Genomic DNA, 19242 nt, shown 5'->3' on the forward strand with positions numbered 1-19242 from the left:
GTATGCCTGCAAATAACAATAAAACAAAATTATGAATGTAGAGTGTTAGTATCAGGGACTTATAAGGCAAGAATTATATTCAGCTGTCAGTACCAAAGACCCAAGAATGGTGGCTAAAACAAGATAAAAGTTTATTTTTCTCTCATATAAAAAAAAAAATTCAGAGTTTGACAATGTCATTGTCATCAAGGACCCAGGCTACTTCTTTCTGCCTAGCTTTCCTTAGTGCATGCCTTCGATTCTAAGGGTCACTCATGGTACAAAATGGCTATTGGAAGTCTAATTCCTAGATGGAAGGCGGAAGTAGAAGGAAGGCAGGAAGGGCAAAATGGGCTGATATCAATTGTCTATTATTTTGTTTTGTTTAAGCTGTTTTCCTGGAATTTCTCCCTACAGCTTCCCTGTACATTCTATTGGCTGAGAGTTAAATCTATAGCAACAACTACCTATAAGAACTAGAACATTGCTACCCAGAATAAAATCAGGCTTCTTTACTTAGAAAGAAGGGGGTAACTGTTTTTGGAAAGCAGCCAGCAGCCTCTGTCATAAGACTGTAGGATACATCTCACCTAGACTTTTAAGTTCAAGCTGTTAAGACCCAGACTTCCCCAGCTGTCTATATAGCTGGATAGTGGCACTTAGAATCAGAACCCAGATGGCTTGCCGACCTTTATTAACCAGAGAGCACACAATTGCTTCTGCAAATGATAAATGGGATAGAGTGATGGTAAATCAATCTAGCATTAATGAAGAGGTTTTTTTCTTGCCTCTTTACCTCAACATCCCCTTCCCCTGGATGGTTCAGACTATTACTGCTTACTTAGTTGATGATCCTTTCCAACTGTGATTATTTTCCTTCCCCTCAAGATACAAGTTATGCCAGCAATCCTGATTCTGTGATTAAAAATAAAGGCAGCACTTAACATTTGTTTTTAACCATAATGGTTTCATGACTTTGGGTAAGCTTTTTTTAAATTTTCTCTTACAGTATAGCTGAAATACAGAAAGATGTGGAATACAGATTGCCATTTACCATAAACAACTTGACAATTAACATTAATATGTGAGTAGAATTCTATCCTACTTACTCATTTAAAAGGACTTACAGTTTTTTTATTGTTTTATTTCTTAGTTATTAGAAGTAAGCTTTTAAAAGTGAACTTATTTCAAATAATTTATAAAATAGTGCACAATTCAATGAGATAAAAATTTTTGAAAACTGTCACTAAGAAACTAGAGAAGAGGAATGCAATAAAAATGTGCAATACTGTTTCTTAGTACTATAATTGTTTTTATTGATTAGCACTAAAATCTTCGCTGGAGGTAGGCTGAACAGTGATAAAAGACAAAGGGGATATATATTTATATATATATATATGTATGGTCATTAGAGATAGATTCACCTTTAAATCAGAAACAAGTTAAAATATTCCAAATTTCAGCAACAGATAATACTACATCAACTGGAAAGTTCAAGTCTAGATATGATTTGCTGATCATTTTTATGAAAAAAGTTAAGAATATAATCATCAGGTTTTTACTTAAGTTACAAAAATTTGGACAAAGTGATTGCTGAAGTAGCTATTTAGCCTTAAATGCAGCAATGAGGATGTAGTGTGAAGAGATTGTGATTACCTCAAGTTGCATTAAGTGGCTTTTGCTAGAACAAGTGTTTAGGCCAGAGAAGAAGGCACCTAACTTGAAATTATTCACTTTCACATTCTCATTGCCTAGCATAGTGCCCGTACCTAGGAGGCCTTATTAAATACTAGTTGAATGAGTGAATTAAAGCATGAATATATAACTGCTATGTTAACTTGTTATATATGAGCTTTTTGAATCCTCACAGCAGCCCTGCAAGTTAGGGCAACTACAGAAACGTGATTAAGAGCATAGTCAAGATAACCAACCTAGATTGTCTGGGCTCCAAAGGCCATTTAGTGCCTTTTTTGCCAAAGTAGTTTTAAAATCTTCAACTATGTAAATGAAGTAGTTTTATCTCTTATCAAATGCCCAGGTAGAGCTGAGCAGAGGAGGCCAAAAAGGACCCAGTTTTCTTTTCAATAGTGCTACTAACAAATAGTTTTCTGAGCCAACAGGGGAACAAAGAGGCAATTCAAAGTAAAATATTCTTGAGTTTTAGAGATTTGGAAAACATGGTTTTATATCCAGTAAACTCTCATTTTTAAGTTTTAAAGATTTCACTCACTAATCTTGGTTTTGTAGTATTTCAAAAAGGTTTAAATTTGCACTTTTTTTTGGTGTTAAAAACTTACTGTTCTTTACTTGAAACCATGTGATTGACCTCTAAGTTGGGAGAGATGTATCATTTATGGCATTTAGAAGGGAGCCATGTAGAACCAAGTCTTGATGATAGCTACATTTCAATCCTACTACTTTCCATTTTATCCTCTTACTCTTTAGAAGTACAATAAATAGTGAAATAATGCTTCACAGCATTTTATTTGTTTTTATCTTACTTTATTTTTTTAAAGATGGGGGTCTCACTGTGTTGTCCAGGCTGGTCTTGAACTCCTGGGCTCAAGTGGCTCTCCTGCCTCAGCCTCCCAAGTAGCTGGGACTACAGGTATGTGCCACCACGCCCAGCCTTGACAACATTTTCAAAGTAGAAAAACCACAGGAAATTTATATGACTAGAACCTGTGGTCCAATAAATAACCAGACTGGACTAGTATGGTTCACCTGATACAAATGGCTGATCTAATTTTTACCTAAGATTTTGTATAGCTTGGTGTATTGTGTTTGAAAGCAACTAATGGGCATGATGTGAAGAGTATTCTATAATTCATGTCCATATTTCACATAAGAGTTTACTGTGTTGAATAACTAGTCTTATTACCAAATTTTCTTTTTATATGTATTTTCAGACAACACCGTAATAGAGCACTTATTGCTAAATAATCCATATCAAAGTGTGAAAATTTAATTTACTTTTAAATAACTTTATTTTAAGAGTTTGACTGTATAATGTACCTTTGTTATCTTCGTTTTTGTCTTTCATCTGTTCTACCTGTATCAGATTGCTTCCTCCACAATTTCCTCAGGAAAAACCAGTGATCAGTGTTTATCCACCAATACGACATCACTTAATGGATAAACAAGGAGTGTATGTTACCTCTCCATTAGTAAACAATGTATGTATATGGGATAATTTATTTAGGGGTAATACAATAGGTGTATTACTTTTCTACTAAATATTTTAGAAATCTGAAGTGCATTTAAAGTTTCATTTTGTCGTGGGGAATTTTTTAAAAATTGAATATTTAAGACTATGCCTTAACATTCTTAGAATGTGATATGGCTGATTGTGAAAGATTGTAACTTACATATACTCTACTATTTACCTTTGAACCCTCAAATTACTGTAAATCATCAAATATGGAAATATTTCACACCATTATTGATTAAATGGACTTTTAACCTGTTTACTAACTACCAGATATTTATAATATCGATTGTATAAAAAAGGTTACAGCTTGTGAATTCCTAATATCCTTTTTTATTTAATTCTTGACCTGTAAAAGTAAGTTAATATTTAGAATGACATTATCCTAATGAGACTGTATAATCTTTTTCTGAAAGTGATTTTAATCATCATGTATTATTGTTACTTTCAGTTTACAATGCACTCAGATCTTGGGAAAATTATTCAGAGTTTGTTGGATGAGTTTTGGAAGAATCCTCCAGTTTTAGCCCCTAGTTCAACAGCATTTCCTTAGTAAGTATATTTCTAATAAAAAAAGTCTGCATGTATTTTAATTAATTAATTTTTTATTTATTTCTTTTTTTGAGACGAAGTTTTATTTTTGTTGCCCAGGCTGGAGTACAATAGTGTGACCTTGGCTCACCTCAACCTCTGCCTTTCAGGTTCAAGCAATTCTCTTGCCTCAGACACCCAGAGTAGCTGGGATTATAGGCATGCACCACCATGCCTGGCTAATTTTGTGTTTTTAATAGAGACAGGGTTTCTTCATGTTGGTCAGGCTGGTCTTGAACTCCCGACCCTCAGGTGATCCGCCCGCCTCGGCCTCCCAAAGTGCTGGGATTACAGGCATGAGCCACCACAGCCAGCAATATTTTAATTGATTAAAGAAAGCAAAACATATTAAAAAATTCAAATGATGTTAAAAATTAGTCCTCTGATTTCTACTTCACCTTCACACAAATACATCCACACTTTCAGAAGCACCTGTTTTACTCTTTTAGCTGTCTCTTTTTTTTTTTTTTTTTTTTTTTTTGAGACGGAGTTTCACTCTTGTTGCCCAGGTTGGAGTGCAGTGGTGCAATCTCAGCTCACTGCAACCTCCACCTCTAGAGTTCAAGTGATTTTTTTGCCTCAACGTCCTGGGTAGCTGGGATTACAGGCATGTGCCACCACTCCTGGCTAATTTTTTATTTTTTTTTTAGGAGAGTCTGGGTTTCACCATGTTGGCCAGGCCGGCCTCAAACTCCTGACCTCAGATAATCTTCCTGCCTTGGCCTCCCAGAGTGCTGGGATTACAGGCGTGGAGCTACCGCGCCCAGACTTGCTGTTTCTTCTAATGTTTACCTACGTATTTTTGAATAATGTGTGCATACTTCTATGTCTTGATTCTTTCATTTTAGATGTTATCTGTTGTCCTCCTATTATAATAGATGAGAATTTCAGCTGTCTTTCACCAAACTTCCTTTCTCCTCATTCTCCCAGTGAAATTATATCATGATTTTTAATGTTTTAATATTTGGTGTATTTATTACTGTGACTATAAATATTGTCCATTCCTGAGCCAAGTTTGTTACCGTGTTCACATTTTCCTTATGGTGTAATTTTTTCCTTTTTTTCTGGAATTAATAACTACCTACATTTTGCGTTTGGTTTTGTTTTGTTTTAGATCATCTTCATTTTCCATGTCTTCTTAAATTTAAGATATTACTAAATTTCCACAGAGCTTTTAACAACTCTGAAAAATATCCCTTAAAGCATTTTTTTCACGTTATCAAACCAGCAGGATAATATCTAGGTTTTATTTTTTCCCTCACATTCAGTGTTCCACTTCTTCCCTCCATTCTGAATTTCTCTCTATGACATTTGTGTAATTCTAAGCCAGGAATTCTTTTTGTTGTCATTCTGGGATTTCCCTTTGCCACTTTCTAGTATTGGATTCTCCATTTCTTAGATTTTGTTTTTCCCATTCTCAGGCTATTTCCTAGTTTCTTGGTTTATTGCCTTCCCGTAGCTTCCTGAATAAAGTCATGTCCTTGTACTAAGGATTCTGTTTTAGTCTTGTTCTTGCATTACTATAAAGAAATACCTGAAACTGGGTAATATATAAAGAAAAGAGGTTTAATTGGCTTAGGGTTCTGCAGACTGTACGGAAAGCATGGCATTGGCATCTGCTCGGCATCTGGGGAGCCTCAGGGAGCTTTTACTCCTAATAGAAGGTAAAGTGGGTGCAGGCACATCCCATGATGAGAACAGGAGCAAGGAGGGAGGAGGTACCACACACTTTTAAATAGTCACATCTCACGAGAACTCACTCACTATCACAAGGACAGCACCAAGAGGATGGCATTAAAGCATTCATGAGAAAGCCACCCCCATCATCTAATCACCTCCCAGCAGGCTCCACCTCCAACATGGGGATTATAATTCGGCATGAAATTTAGAGGGGACAGCAACGTCCAAACTATATCAGATCCATAACAGATTACCCTAAAACTTGTGGTTAAAATAAAAACATTTATGTTTTTTAAGAATCTACAATTTGGTTAGGGACCAGTGGCAATATCTCATTTTTGTTCCACTTTTTGCATTAGCTGGTGTTGCATGGCAGTTAATGTTGGCTTAAAGCTTACACTTTAGTGCTGATACATTTGTATGTGGCCTCTCCGTGTGACCTGGGCTTCCTCACTGCATGGCAGGGGTAAGTTCTGAGGGTCAGGATTCCGAGAGAGAGCCCTCCGGCCAAGTGGAATCTCCATCATCTTTTTTGGTTTAGCCCTGTATGTTATTCAGCATCATTTCTGCTGCATTTTGTAAAGTTAGTCACCTAGTCCACCTAGATTGAAAGCGGAGAGAAAGTAGACTCCAACTCTCGATGGGGTGGCTAAGTTCAAGAAGTGCATATTGGTCTGGAAATATGCCTATGACCATTTTGGAAAACATAATCTGTCACATTCTTCCTCCTAACCATAAGAATTCACCTCTTTCCTATATGTGAATCGTCACTCGCCCCTTTCCCCAAGAACTTGCAGAGTTCATCATATTACAGATTCAGGTTTGTGTTCTTTCATTTAAATCAGGTTCAGGTACAGATGAGGCTTCTCAGTTGTGTTGCTGGAAAACAATTCCTCTTGATCTGAACACAAGGGAATTAAAGAGATAAGGTAGCTGCCCCTCTCACACCCATTATATAGTGGTAGAACAAGCCTTGGGTCACCACTATAGATTCCGAAAGAGAGAAAATAGGAAGCACACAGGAGCCACTGGTTCATAGCAGTATGGAAATCCAACTGGGCACATTTTTTTGATGAAGACTTAGTTTATGGAAACTATTCTTCACAGAGTAATTCTTGGTTCTTGGTTCTACCTTCTGCATCATTCTTAATTTCTGTAAAATATAGTCCTTGTTTCCAAGTGCATAGTTTTTTCAGCCTGCTTTCTGCCTGTAGAAATTAAGGTTCCAATAGCATCTTTTACATTTGGTACTGTCTCTGTCCCTTTTAGACCCAAGATGACAAAACTCCTTTAAAATGCTTATGATTTTCTTATGAATCAGTTTTTTCTTTATATATATATAATGTGTGTGTGTGTGTGTGTGTGTGTGTGTGTGTGTGTGTGTGTGTGTATTTTATTGTGTTTTAGGTTTTGGGGTACCTGTGAAGAACATGCAAGATTGTTGCATAGGTACATACATGGCAATGTGGTTTGCTGCCTTCTTCCCCATCACCTATATCTGGCATCTCTCCCCATGCCCTGTCTCCCCAACTCCCCACCCCCCACTGTCCCTCCCCTAGCTTCCCCTGACAGACCTCAGTGTGTGATGCTCCCCTCCCTGTGTCCATGTGTTCTCATTGTTCAACACCCGCCTATGAGTGAGAACATGTGGTGTTTGATTTTCTGTTCTTGTGTCAGTTTGCTGAGAATGATGGTTTCCAGGTTCATCCATGTCCCTACAAAGGACACAAACTCATCGTTTTTTATGGCTGCATGTGTTCCATGGTGTATGTGTGCCACATTTTCCCTGTCCAGTCTATCATCGATGGGCATTTGGGTTGGTTCCAAGTCTTTGCTATCATAAACAGCGCTGCAATGAACATTCGTGTGTATGTGTCCTTGTACTATAACAATTTATAATCCTTTGGATATATACCCAGTAATGGAATTACTGGGTCAAATGGAATTTCTATTTCTAGGTCCTTGAGGAATTGCCACACTGTCTTCCACAATGGTTGAACTAATTTACACTCCCACCAGCAGTGTAAACATGTGCCTATTTCTCCACATCCTCTCCAGCAGCATCTGTTGCCTCCAGATTTTTTAATGATCGCCGTTCTAACTGGCGTGAGATGGTATCTCATTATAGTTTTGATTTGTATTTCTCTAATGACCAGTGATGATGAGCATTTTTTCATATGTTTGTTGGCCTCATATATGTCATCTTTTTTAAAGTGTCTGTTCATATCCTTTGCCCACTTTTGAATGGGCTGGTTTTTTTTCTTGTCAATCTGTTTTAGTTCTTTGTAGATTCTGGATATTAGCCCTTTATTAGATGAGTAGATTGCAAAAATTTTTTCCCATTCTGTTGGTTGCTGATTCACTCTAATGATTGTTTCTTTTGCTGTGCAGAAGCTCTGGAGTTTAATTAGGTCCCATTTGTCTGTTTTTGCTTTTGTTGCCAATGCTTTTGGTGTTTTAGTCATGAAGTCCTTGCCCATGCCTATGTCCTGAATGGTTTTGCCTAGAATTTCTTCTAGGGTTTTTATGGTGTTAGGTCTTATGTTTAAGTATTTAATCCATCTGGAGTTAATTTTAGTGTAAGGTGTCAGGAAGGGGTCCAGTTTCTGCTTTCTGCACATGGCTAGCCAGTTTTCCCAACACCATTTATTAAACAGGAAATCCTTTCCCCATTGCTTGTTTTTGTGAGGTTTGTCAAAGATCAGATGGTTGTAGATGCGTGACATTGCCTCCAAGGTCTCTGTTCTGTTCCATTGGTCTATGTCTCTATTTTGGTACCAGTACCATGCTGTTTTGATTACTGTAGCCTTGTAGTATAGTTTGAAATCAGGTAGTGTGATACCTCCAGCTTAGTTCTTTTTGCTGAGAATTGACTTGGCTGTGCGGGCTCTCTTTTGGTTCCATATGAAGTTTAAGATGGTTTTTTCCAGTTCTGTGAAGAAGGTCATTGGTAACTTGATGGAGATAGCATTGAATCTATAAATTACTTTGGGCAGTATGACCATTTTCACGATATTGATTCTTCCTAACCATAAGCATGGAACGTTTCTCCATCTGTTTGCGTCCTCTTTTATTTCGTTGAGCAGTGTCTTGTAGTTCTCCTTGAAGAGGTCCTTTACATTCTTTGTTAGTTGTATTCCTAGGTATTTTATTCTCTTTGTAGTAATTGTGAATGGCAGTTCGTTCTTGATTTGGCTCTCTTTAAGTCTGTTATTGGTGTATAGGAATGCTTGTGATATTTGCAGATTGATTTTGAATCCTGAGACTCTGCTGCAGTTGCTTATCAGTTTCAGGAGATTTTTGGCTGAGACAATGGGGTCTTCTAAATATACAATCATGTCATCTGCAAATAAACACAATTTGACTTCCTCCTTTTCTAATAGAGACAATTTGACTTCCTCCTTTCCTAATTGAATACCCTTTATTTCTTTTTCTTGCCTGATTGCTCTGGTTAGAACTTCTAATGCTATATTGAATAGGAGTGTTGAGAGAGGGCATCCTTGTCTAGTGCCAGATTTCAAAGGGAATGCTTCCAGTTTTTGCCCATTCAGTATGATATTGTCTGTGGATAGGTTTTATTATTTTGAGATACGTTCCATCAATACCTAGTTTATTGAGAGTTTTTTGCATAAACGGCTGTTGAATTTTGTCAAAGGCCTTCTCTGCGTCTGTTGAGATAATCATGTGGTTTTCGTCTTTGGTTCTGTTTATGTGGTGAATTACATTTATAGACTTACATATGCTGAACCAGCCTTGCATCCCCAGGATGAAGCCTACTTGACTGTGATGGATTAGCATTTTGATGCGCTGTTGCAATCAGTTTGTCAGTATTTTATTGAAGATTTTTACATCTGTGTTCATCATGGATATTGGCCTCAAGTTTTCTTTTCTTGTTGAGTCCCTGCCGGGTTTTGGTATCAGGATAATGTTGGTCTCATAAAAAGATTTGGGAAGGATTCCTTCTCTTTGGATTGTTTGGAATAGTTTCAGAAGGAGTGGTACCAGCCCCTCTTTGTATGTCTGGTAGAATTTGGCTGTGAACTCATCTGGACCTGGGCGTTTTTTAGTTGGTAGGCTATTAATTGCTGCCTCAACTTCAGCCCTTGTTATTGGTCTATTCAGGGTTTCAACTTCTTCCTGGTTTAGGCTTGGGAGGATGCAAGTGTCCAGGAATTTATCCATTTCTTCCAGGTTTACTAGTTTATGTGCATAGAGTTGTTTGTAGTAATCTCTGATGGTGGTTTGTATTTCTATGGAATCTGTGGTGATATCACCTTTATCATTTTTTATTGTACCTGTTTGATTATTCTCTCTTTTCTTTTTTATTAATCTGGCTAGTGGTCTGTCTATTTTGTTGATCTTTTCAAAAAACCAGTTCCTGGATATATTGATTTTTTGAAGGGTTTTTTATGTTTCTATCTCCTTCAGTTCTGCTCTTATCTTAGTTATTTCTTGTCTTCCGATAGCTTTTGAGTTTTTTTGATCTTGCTTCCTTAAACCAACAAAGATCAAAAGAGAGAAGGACATTACATAATGGTAAAAGGATGAATGCAACAAGAAGAGCTAACGATCCTAAATATATACGCACCCAATACAGGAGCACCCAGATACATAAAGCAAGTTCTTAAGGACTTACAAAGAGACTTAGACTCCCACACAATAATAGTGGGAGAGTTTAACACTCCACTGTCAATATTAGACAGATCAACGAGATGGAAAACTAACCAGGATATCCAGGACTTGAACTCAGACTTGGACGAAGCAAACCTAGTAGATATTTACAGAACTCTCCACCCCCAATCCACAGAATATACATACATTCTTCTCAGCACCACATCACACCTACTCTAAAATTGACCACTTAATTGGAAGTAAATCACTCCTCAGCAATTGCATAACAAACAATCTGTCAGACTACAATGCAATCAAGTTAAAACTCAGAATTCAGAAACTAATTCAGAACCGCACAGTTTCATGGAAACTGAACAACTGGCTCTTGAATGTTGACTGGATAAACAATGAAATGAAGGCAGAAATAAAGATGTTCTTTGAAACCAATGAGACCAAATCAGTATTTTCATTCATTTCATTAAAAGCAACACCTACAAAGCTCTGCCAAATAAGCTATTAGGGTTCCATTGAGGCTGCTGAGAGACAATGACCTTAAGATTATTTGAAGCCGTAAATGGCTGTTATTCTTATTAGACAGTTCTCTCAGGCTCCATCTTGGTTCTTTCAGAGGTGTTAACAAAGGAACTTCTAGCCCATGCTGGATTTTACTTAATTTGTTTCTTAATTTGAGAATCTTAGGGAAGGTAGGAATGAGAGATATTTTTGTTTTCAAATCCAGGAAATCTCATCTCTTTTATGTTTTGCAGTTCTTTAACTTCTCTCTCTCCTCTCACATTTTACTACAGCCAGTTGGAAATTAGGTGACACCTTCAGCACTGCCTGGAAATCTCCTTAACTAGATTATGCAATTCAGTAGGTACATTTTCTATTTTCCATATTATTACAGGCAGCAGTGTTGGTAAACTTTCCACTAATACAAAGTTCTTCCAATGACCATCTGCTCAAAGGCCCACCAGCCTCCTCCCAACAGCCTCTTTGAAGCCCATTAGTCCTTCCTACTCTTCTTAGGGGACCTCCAGCTTATACCTCTGCTTGGCCGCAAAGCTGCTCCCACATTTTAGGTTGTTGTTGTTGTTGTCATTGTCATCATAGCGGCATTCCACTTCCAGGTACCTCAGCCCTCTCCCACTCATCTTTGTCTTTCTGTCATCTATGTTCTAGAGTCCTGAGTTCTTATTTTTGGATAAAAAGTGTATTAAAAACCATATTTCCTATCTTATGTAGTGATAGGGTTGGATATAAACTCATTTACCTTATTTGAAATTACAAACTGACAAGTTTACTTGTTTTCATTTCAGATAAGTTCCAGGATATAGGACATGTTATTAAAAATCAAGTTTGATGGATTTCTTATTTTGTGGGTTGTACCTGCTATTGAGTTCAAAATAAAGCAGACTGGTTCAGAGTTATTGACTTGAATTCAAGGATATTACAAATACTCTTTCATGTTGGTTATATTGTTTCTAGGTTAGTTCACATACGTAACACTAATTCCTTTAGATAAAAGTAGTTTTAAGATAAAGATGAGCCATCCTTTTAAATGAACAAGCCGATTAGAAAACTTAATTTTTGTATGGGTCATATATTCACCTGGCTCAAAATTCAAAGAGTATAAAGGAGTATAGAGTGAAAATCTCCGTGCCACTTCTTTTTCCCTTGCAGCTTAGTGTTTTTCATTTGCATCTAAAAGTTATTTATTTGGGTTTGTGTATATATAATTCCTGAGCTATTTTATTAATCTATAAGAAAATATTTGTAGTATTATATTCTCCCCCTTTTTTATATAAATGGTAGCATATTATGTCCTTGCTTCCCCCCCCCCCAACTAAATGATAAGGATAAGGTTTTGGAAAGTTTTTCATGTTAATACTAAGGCACTTCCTCATTATTCCTTATGACCACAAAGTATTTGTTTTATGGATGTATTATAATTCCTTTAACAAGACTGACAGATACTTTCATTTTCTCTAATCTTCCCTGAAAAGCCCATCCTTCTTCATTGCCCTCAGGGCTGCTCAACTAAATAATCTTTAAAATAATATTTTACCCAAATGTGAGCTTATTTGTTGGATAAATTCTAGACATGTAATGCACATTTGTAGTTTTGACAAATACTGCAGAATTACTGTCCAGAGTAGTTTGTACCAGTTTCTGTTTCTATATAATGCGTATTTCCCCATGCCCTTTGCCAAAATAGTATGTTATGAAGTGGATCTTTGCCAGTTTATAGGCAGGAAAGAATGCGTTAGTATAATTTTAGTTTTATTTATCTTACTATTAATAGTTAAATTGAACATCTTTTCCTGTACTTGAGATATTTTTTGTTTTCCTTTTCTGTAACATGTATATACTATCCTAGTCTCTATTTTGCTCTTGATTTTTTGTCTTTAATCAGTTTGTAGGAATTCTTTATGTAGTTAGAGAAATTATCCCTCTGCCTGTGATAGAAGTTTCCCCCCAAATTTGTTACCTGTCTTATAAAGGGCTTTGTCATGTAGATTTTTTTAAATGTCAGATTTGTCATTATTTTCTGTAATGGCTTCTGAATTTGGGATCATAGAAAGTCCTTTCCTGCCCCAATGTTACAATTTCTCAATGACGTCTTCTTGTTCAAGCCTGTTTTAAAAAACTGAAACTTCAATTCATTAAATTGTTATAATGTGTTAAAATGAGGATCTGGCTCCAACTTTTTTTTCCAGATGTCTCAATACTATTTTTTGATTGTTCTATCTTTATTTACTTGAGATTCTATCTTTATTATATCTCAATTCCTGTATATGTTTGGGCTTTTTCTGGATTTTATATCTGGTTCTATTGATCGACCTCTTCATTCAGTAGTCTTATGCTTTAAATTTTGTTTTATTATTAGGGTTTTATAATTTGTTTCACTTTATGACAGGGCTAATATTTCTATACCTTTTTTCAGGCTTTTTTCTTTCTACTCTGGCTTATTTTTCCATATACATTTTAGTGTCATTCATTTACATTTCAAAAGAAAAACAAATGTTTTCTCCCCACAACATTTCTAACTCAGGTTAATTTATATCATTAAATGAAGTAATAGTACTCCCATAAAAAATTATAAATTGAAACATGTTTCAATATAAAGGGAAACATTTTAGTTGTTAGTATTACATTAATATTTAAAACATAACTGTAAGTACCTTATCCTTTACATGAGAATGCCTGCTGCATATAAACTCACTGTATTATTCATATATTGGTTTTTAGATGATTCTCAGTCTGGATCTAGGTCTGAATTACTCTAATGCTTTTATGCTCCAGTTCTCTTTAAACTTTGCTAAGGAGGAAAAATGTTAAGTGTAAAATATTTGTTAGCTTGCAAAAATAAATATTGAGTATATTGTTCAGTGATTGAATCCCAAGTACATAATGCTGTGAGACTCTAATATACGTGCATGTTTATATATGCATGGTTTTAACATTTTAACATTTTAGAATCTCATCTGTATACTTAATTTTTCTTTAAAATTTTCTAGAAAAGCAGTCTTGACTTTTAGTCAGATTTTGACAAATATAGAGACAGCTATTAGCCTCTACTTGAATAAATGTTCTGGATTAAATATTGTTCTCCATTCCCTCTATGGAGATACTGATTGATAGCAATGGAATGCTGAAAACTCAAGAATGGCCTGTCTATTCACTTCTACTCTGATCAGTTGAATTGCATGCTTTCTAAAGTATTCATCATCCTTTTTGTAGAAACCACAATTCTACAGTTCTTTTTTTTTTTTTTTTTTTTTTTTGGAGGGGTGTCATATTTTATCACTTTATATAATATTTAATTCTGTTATATAATTTAATAAACACCTGCCATAAAATATTTCACCAATATTGTGCTTGACCATTGTTGTTTAGAATAATTCTGAAATAATTTGACATGTTTTATTCACAAAATCTGATCTAATGATCTTCTATTTTTCTCTTCAGTCTATACAGTAACCCAAGTGGGATGCCTCCTTATGCTTCTCAGGGCTTTCCATTTCTTTCTCCATATTCCCCACAAGAAGCAAACAGAAGTATCACTTCTTTATCTGTTGCTGACACGGTTTCTTCTTCAACAACAAGTCATACCACAGCCAAGCCAGCTGCTCCTTCATTTGGCGTCCTTTCAAACCTGCCATTACCTGTTCCCGCAATGGATGCCTCAATACCGGTTGGTATTGTCAGTTATCTACATTTTGTGCCACTGAAACATTTTTTCAGTCAACACACGTTTATTACATGCCTCCGTGTACCAGCCACTAAGTTAGACACAAAATATAAAAAGATTAAATCACATTTTTAATTTCAAGTAACGAACTCAGAAAGATAACCAACAAATAATAACTTAAAATATCAAGTTTCTAGTTCTGGTGGAGTAGAATAGACAGCTAGAGTTTTGGTAGACACAGTTAAGGGAATGGTCAGTGCTCCTAGGGACCAAGGTAGAACTAGTAGATTGCCTTTACAAAAATGTGATTCTGTTTTTTTTTTTCACCACTTTTGTGGTGATTCAAGTGGTGCATAATAAAGATAGCAGGTGCTGAGTAAAAATGAGGCAGCTAAGCAAATATAAGCACTTATGCTTGAGCCCAGAGTTTGAAAGATTGTTATTAATTTGCCAGAATAACAAGGGGATATGTGAAAGCCAGCAACACTGTCAGAGGCATTGAGGTATAAACCAGATGGCATTTTTGTGAAGCTGCCTGTAGATCTCTCAGGCTGCCATATAGGGTGTGGGCAAAGGCAGAAAAATGATCATGTGGGAGCAGCACATGTCACATTTTGATGGGTCTGCCAAAGTATGCTGAGGACTTCAAGTGTTCCATTGGCTTAAAAACTTGTATGTTCTTAAGCTGGTTAACTGTTGCTATGTGGAATGTTACTAAGGGAGAGATTAATACTTTGGGCATAAAACATTTAAAGGGGCAAAAAAACCTTTCCAATTATAACCCTCAGTGACTTATCACCCATAGTGTAGTACTCAATTATAAAACCATACTATATCCAACATTACTGGTTTCAGAGTTTATAATCATTTAGAATATATAAACTCAAGTGGACTTTGTTTTTCCAAAACTTTTCATTTTATTGTGTTAATGAATGTTAGGAACAAATTACAATTAGCAGTATAAACACAATTACAAGAGGATTTTTCAAGGGTCCTCAAGGATAAACAGTGGCTACTCGATTCCCCATCTACCCCTACTGTGTCATCTAACTGACACATGTAAGTATTCAGACTGTTGTTAAACTATTGCTTTTCTATATGAAATGCCTTTCACTTCAGAGAAACATATTCATGTATGAAATCTATAGCCATACACTTAGACAAGAAAGAGAACTACTAGTTCTCCACCTAACACAGGTACTCACATGGCCCTCACCAAAAAAAAAAAAAAAGTAATCCTATGAATACTATGCTGAAAAAAAGATAGACTGAAGGAAGAAGAGGAGATTAAGGCCATGTGAGATGTGAAGATGAAAATATGATAATGAAAACAGTTATGGGATACAGTACATTAAAGATGACATTTATTAGTAATTGAAAACAGTAAAAAAAAAAAATGGCTGACATTTAATAATATCATTTAAAACTTTTCTTTAGGCAAGCCAAAATGGTTTTGGTTACAAGATGCCAGATGTCCCTGATGCATTTCCAGAGCTCTCAGAACTAAGGTAAAAAACCTGGAGAGTAAAGTTGGTGACACTGTCTACTTTATTTGTAAGCATAAACCAAACCATTATTTCATATCCATATTAAAATAACTGATTTTTTAAATCTTCACTTCCTATACAGTATTATGGGTGTCTTAGTGGGAAGGTTTTAAAAATCAGGTCCTATATAGGTTGTATTTGTTGAGTGACTAGTACATACTCAGGGATTTTTATAGGATTTTTATAATGATACAATAGTTATTAAGATAACAAGGTCCTTTCTTTCATGTGGCCTGCATTCTTTGAAAAGTATTTTTAAATACATTATTCCTGACAATTTCAAAATATATCTTGGCCTATTTTAGATCGTCCATTAGGAGATAAACTTTAGGAGATAAAGTTCCTTTAGGAGATAAACTTTACATATAGAGAAATAGATTAAAGTTATCATAAAGTATTGGGTGTTTTTACAGAGCCAAACTTTTATTCAAATTTATAGCAGAAAAGTTTATAATCAAATTTAAGGTGCAAGTTTTTCATGGAACTTTGCTTCTCTAAGATGCTTCATGCAGAAAATGGCTTTTGGCCATTCAGTTTTGGGAAGCATTGTGTCCTTTACGCTCCCTTTGAGAGTTCGTGATACTGATAAGGCTCTTATTGCTAAGACTACTGAATGAAGTTAAACCTTTTTTTTTTTTTTTTTTGCAGTTCTTTTTGTCTTTAGGGTATATCTCATCAAAGATGTACAGCCAGGAACCCATGAGAAATCCTATAGTTAATAAAAAGAGTTTAACTTTATTTGCATCAATGTTTTATAGTCATTTTGAGGAAATAGTGATTTGTTATCTTCTGTAATGATAAATTAATATTTACAGTATACTGCATGCATGTTAAAGGTTAATATGCGTTGTAATGCTTACAATAACCCCATAAAGAAGTTTTCATTTAATCAGGTTATCCTTTTTGCTTTTAAATTTTTTAAAATAATTGTTGTGAAAACATCAAAAATACAAAAAAGGTGAAGAAACTAGTATGATGAGCCTCCCTGTGTCCATCATGTGGCATGAACAGCTGTGAACCCTTTTGCTCACTGTACTTCATGCCTCCTTCCATCCAGCCTTCTTGGAGGGCTGTAGGTATGAGTCACGGTTATTTTAAAGCAAATATCAGATAATACGTCCTTTTTACCGATCAGTTCTTCAGTAAATTTCTCTACCAGGTAAGGATTTTCTTTCCTTTTTTTAACCATAACCCCAATCACCATCATCATCATACCTAACAAAATTAATGATAATTCTTTAATATTACCTTATTTCTTCAGTGTCTTAATAATTAATCTTTTTGTTGGTAGTTTGTTTGAGTCAGGATTCAAAACAAGTTCCACCTATTGCATTTGTATAGTGGATCTCTTAAGTTCCTTTTAATCATTGAACCATTTCTCTACAACCTTTCTCTTTTACACACACATACACACACACACACACAGAGAGAGAGACACACTTAGACATATACATAAACATTAATATGGGAATAAATACATGTAGATGTACATACATGCATACATATATATTATACTTAGTGTATATTTATTAAATTGGTTATTTGTCCTATAAAATCTTCCAGGTCCTATTTTTTCCTTAGTGCCTCCTTGTGGTACCATTGAAGGTGTTTCCCTCTTTCCCATAGTTTATGCTGCTGGTGGCTAGAAGTAGACAGGGTTCAATTCTTTTGCCAATACTTATGTCATAATTAGTGTATGCTTCAATTCTTTTGCCAATACTTACAATACTTATGTCATAATTAGTGTATGCTTCCTATTACATCGCATAAAGCAGCAGTGAGGTTTGGTTGCCCTTTTTTTTAGTGATACTAAGATTATATCAGATTAAAGCACCTGAAATCATTGACCATTAACTCAGTAGTGGTTGTAAATATGATTTTCTGATTTATCATTACCACCAGAATTTATTAACCAGAATTACTATATGAAGAACTTGTCTTAAGTACATATTTAGTTACACTGAAATACACCTCATACAGGAGCAAGAAAAATGCTTAATATTTCCCCTTATAGTATCAACTTTCTCAATAATGAGTTGATGCAGTATCTATCTCCAGAAGTTATTCTGATGGGTGAGAAACTCAACTTGCCTTCTATATAATTTCTGACAAAGTAAAGATGCTATGGGCTCATCATGAACATTTCTTCTTCTAGACCTACAGTGGGCCATTTCTCTCAAGGACACTTGTTCTTTTCCAAAATAACAATACCACTATTGTTACTAAGGTTATTGAATGCAGGTTAAATTTTTGATTTTGTGGGTTTCTTTTTTTTTAGATGGAGTCTCGCTCTGTCGCCCAGGCTGTAGTGCAGTGGCACAATCTTGGCTCACTGCAGCCTCTGCCTCCCTGGTTCAAGCAATTCTTTTGCCTCAGCCTCCCGGGTAGCTGGGACTACAGGTGCACACCGCAATGCCCGGCTAAATTTTGTATTTTTACTAGGGACAGGATTTCACCACGTCGGCCGGGATGGTCTTGATCTCCTGACCTTGTGATCCGCCTGCCTTGGCTTCCCATAATGCTGGGATTATAGGTGTGAGCCATTGCGCCTGGCCTGTTCTTGTTTTTTTACAGTTCTGTTGTCTTTGGTATGTGACATGCCAGAATATACTGTTGTTATTGTTTTTTTAATCTCTTCAAATAATTTTTCCCTGGATGTTTATATAACTTAGAAAAAATGGGTTTATTTATTTTTACAGCAGTCAATTTTCTTTGAATTTTAAAGACTGCTTTTTTTCCCTTTTCTTTAATTATCTTCAAATTATCCAATATTTTTCTATGGCTCCATAGTCAAAAATAAGATTTGCTTCTATCCATATTCCCTCTACGTAGTTTTCTCGCCATACAAATACCCATTTTTGTTTTTGGTTTAGCCCTCCATTATTTCTTTTCTTTAAATATTTTATGAATATATGTACATACATAAACATCTACACACAGAAATATATCTATAGCTCTTTCTGTGACAGCCACACATCTGTAAGCTAAATAGGCCCAGAGGTTAAAGCAGAGTTGTTGTGACTGCTTATGCACCTTTTCTTACTGGTCCTACAATAACTGGCAGTATATACAAGCAAAGAGTATTTATCTGTTAGAGTCTTGGGAGATGTTACTAGCTACATTTTGGCCAACACATCCTTGGAATAAGGCCCTGAACTGGTCTAAAGCTGACTAGATAGAACAATTTTCGCATAAAAGTTTTTCACAAGCCAAAAGGTTACAGTAACTACTCTGGCCTCTTTTCAGTTCTGTTTCCCTCCTGTCCGTACATACAAAGAAATGATTAAGAAGAAATTCTTCTAATGCTTGCTTATCTGTGGACTTTTACTCCTCTAAATTTAGTGTAGTACTAGTATGTTCAACATTATGCTTGAAAAAAATAAATAGCTTAAATTTTACATATCAGTCTGGTTCCTATCAGAGAAATTTAA

General features: G+C 35.6%; 1 protein-coding gene across 6 annotated transcripts in view; it reads left to right on the forward strand.

Moving 5' to 3' along the window:
• VPS37A (VPS37A subunit of ESCRT-I) overlaps positions 1-19242 on the forward strand; it is a 91853-nt gene that overhangs the window by 18327 nt on the left and 54284 nt on the right. For all 6 annotated transcript variants that reach the window (XR_004272003.1, XM_032288363.1, XM_032288360.1 and 3 more), the window contains 5 exons: positions 989-1063; positions 3041-3155; positions 3639-3739; positions 14042-14267; positions 15702-15772. Coding sequence is in view for 5 of the 6 variants with exons in the window: in XM_032288360.1 (XP_032144251.1) it covers positions 989-1063; positions 3041-3155; positions 3639-3739; positions 14042-14267; positions 15702-15772 (588 nt within the window). In the remaining variant the exon portion in view is untranslated. The remainder of the gene's footprint in view (positions 1-988; positions 1064-3040; positions 3156-3638; positions 3740-14041; positions 14268-15701; positions 15773-19242) is intronic.

This window comes from Sapajus apella, unplaced genomic scaffold (assembly GCF_009761245.1).
Source record: "Sapajus apella isolate SASKATOON/1434 unplaced genomic scaffold, GSC_monkey_1.0 scaffold21, whole genome shotgun sequence".
Classification (NCBI taxonomy): Eukaryota; Metazoa; Chordata; class Mammalia; order Primates; family Cebidae; genus Sapajus; species Sapajus apella.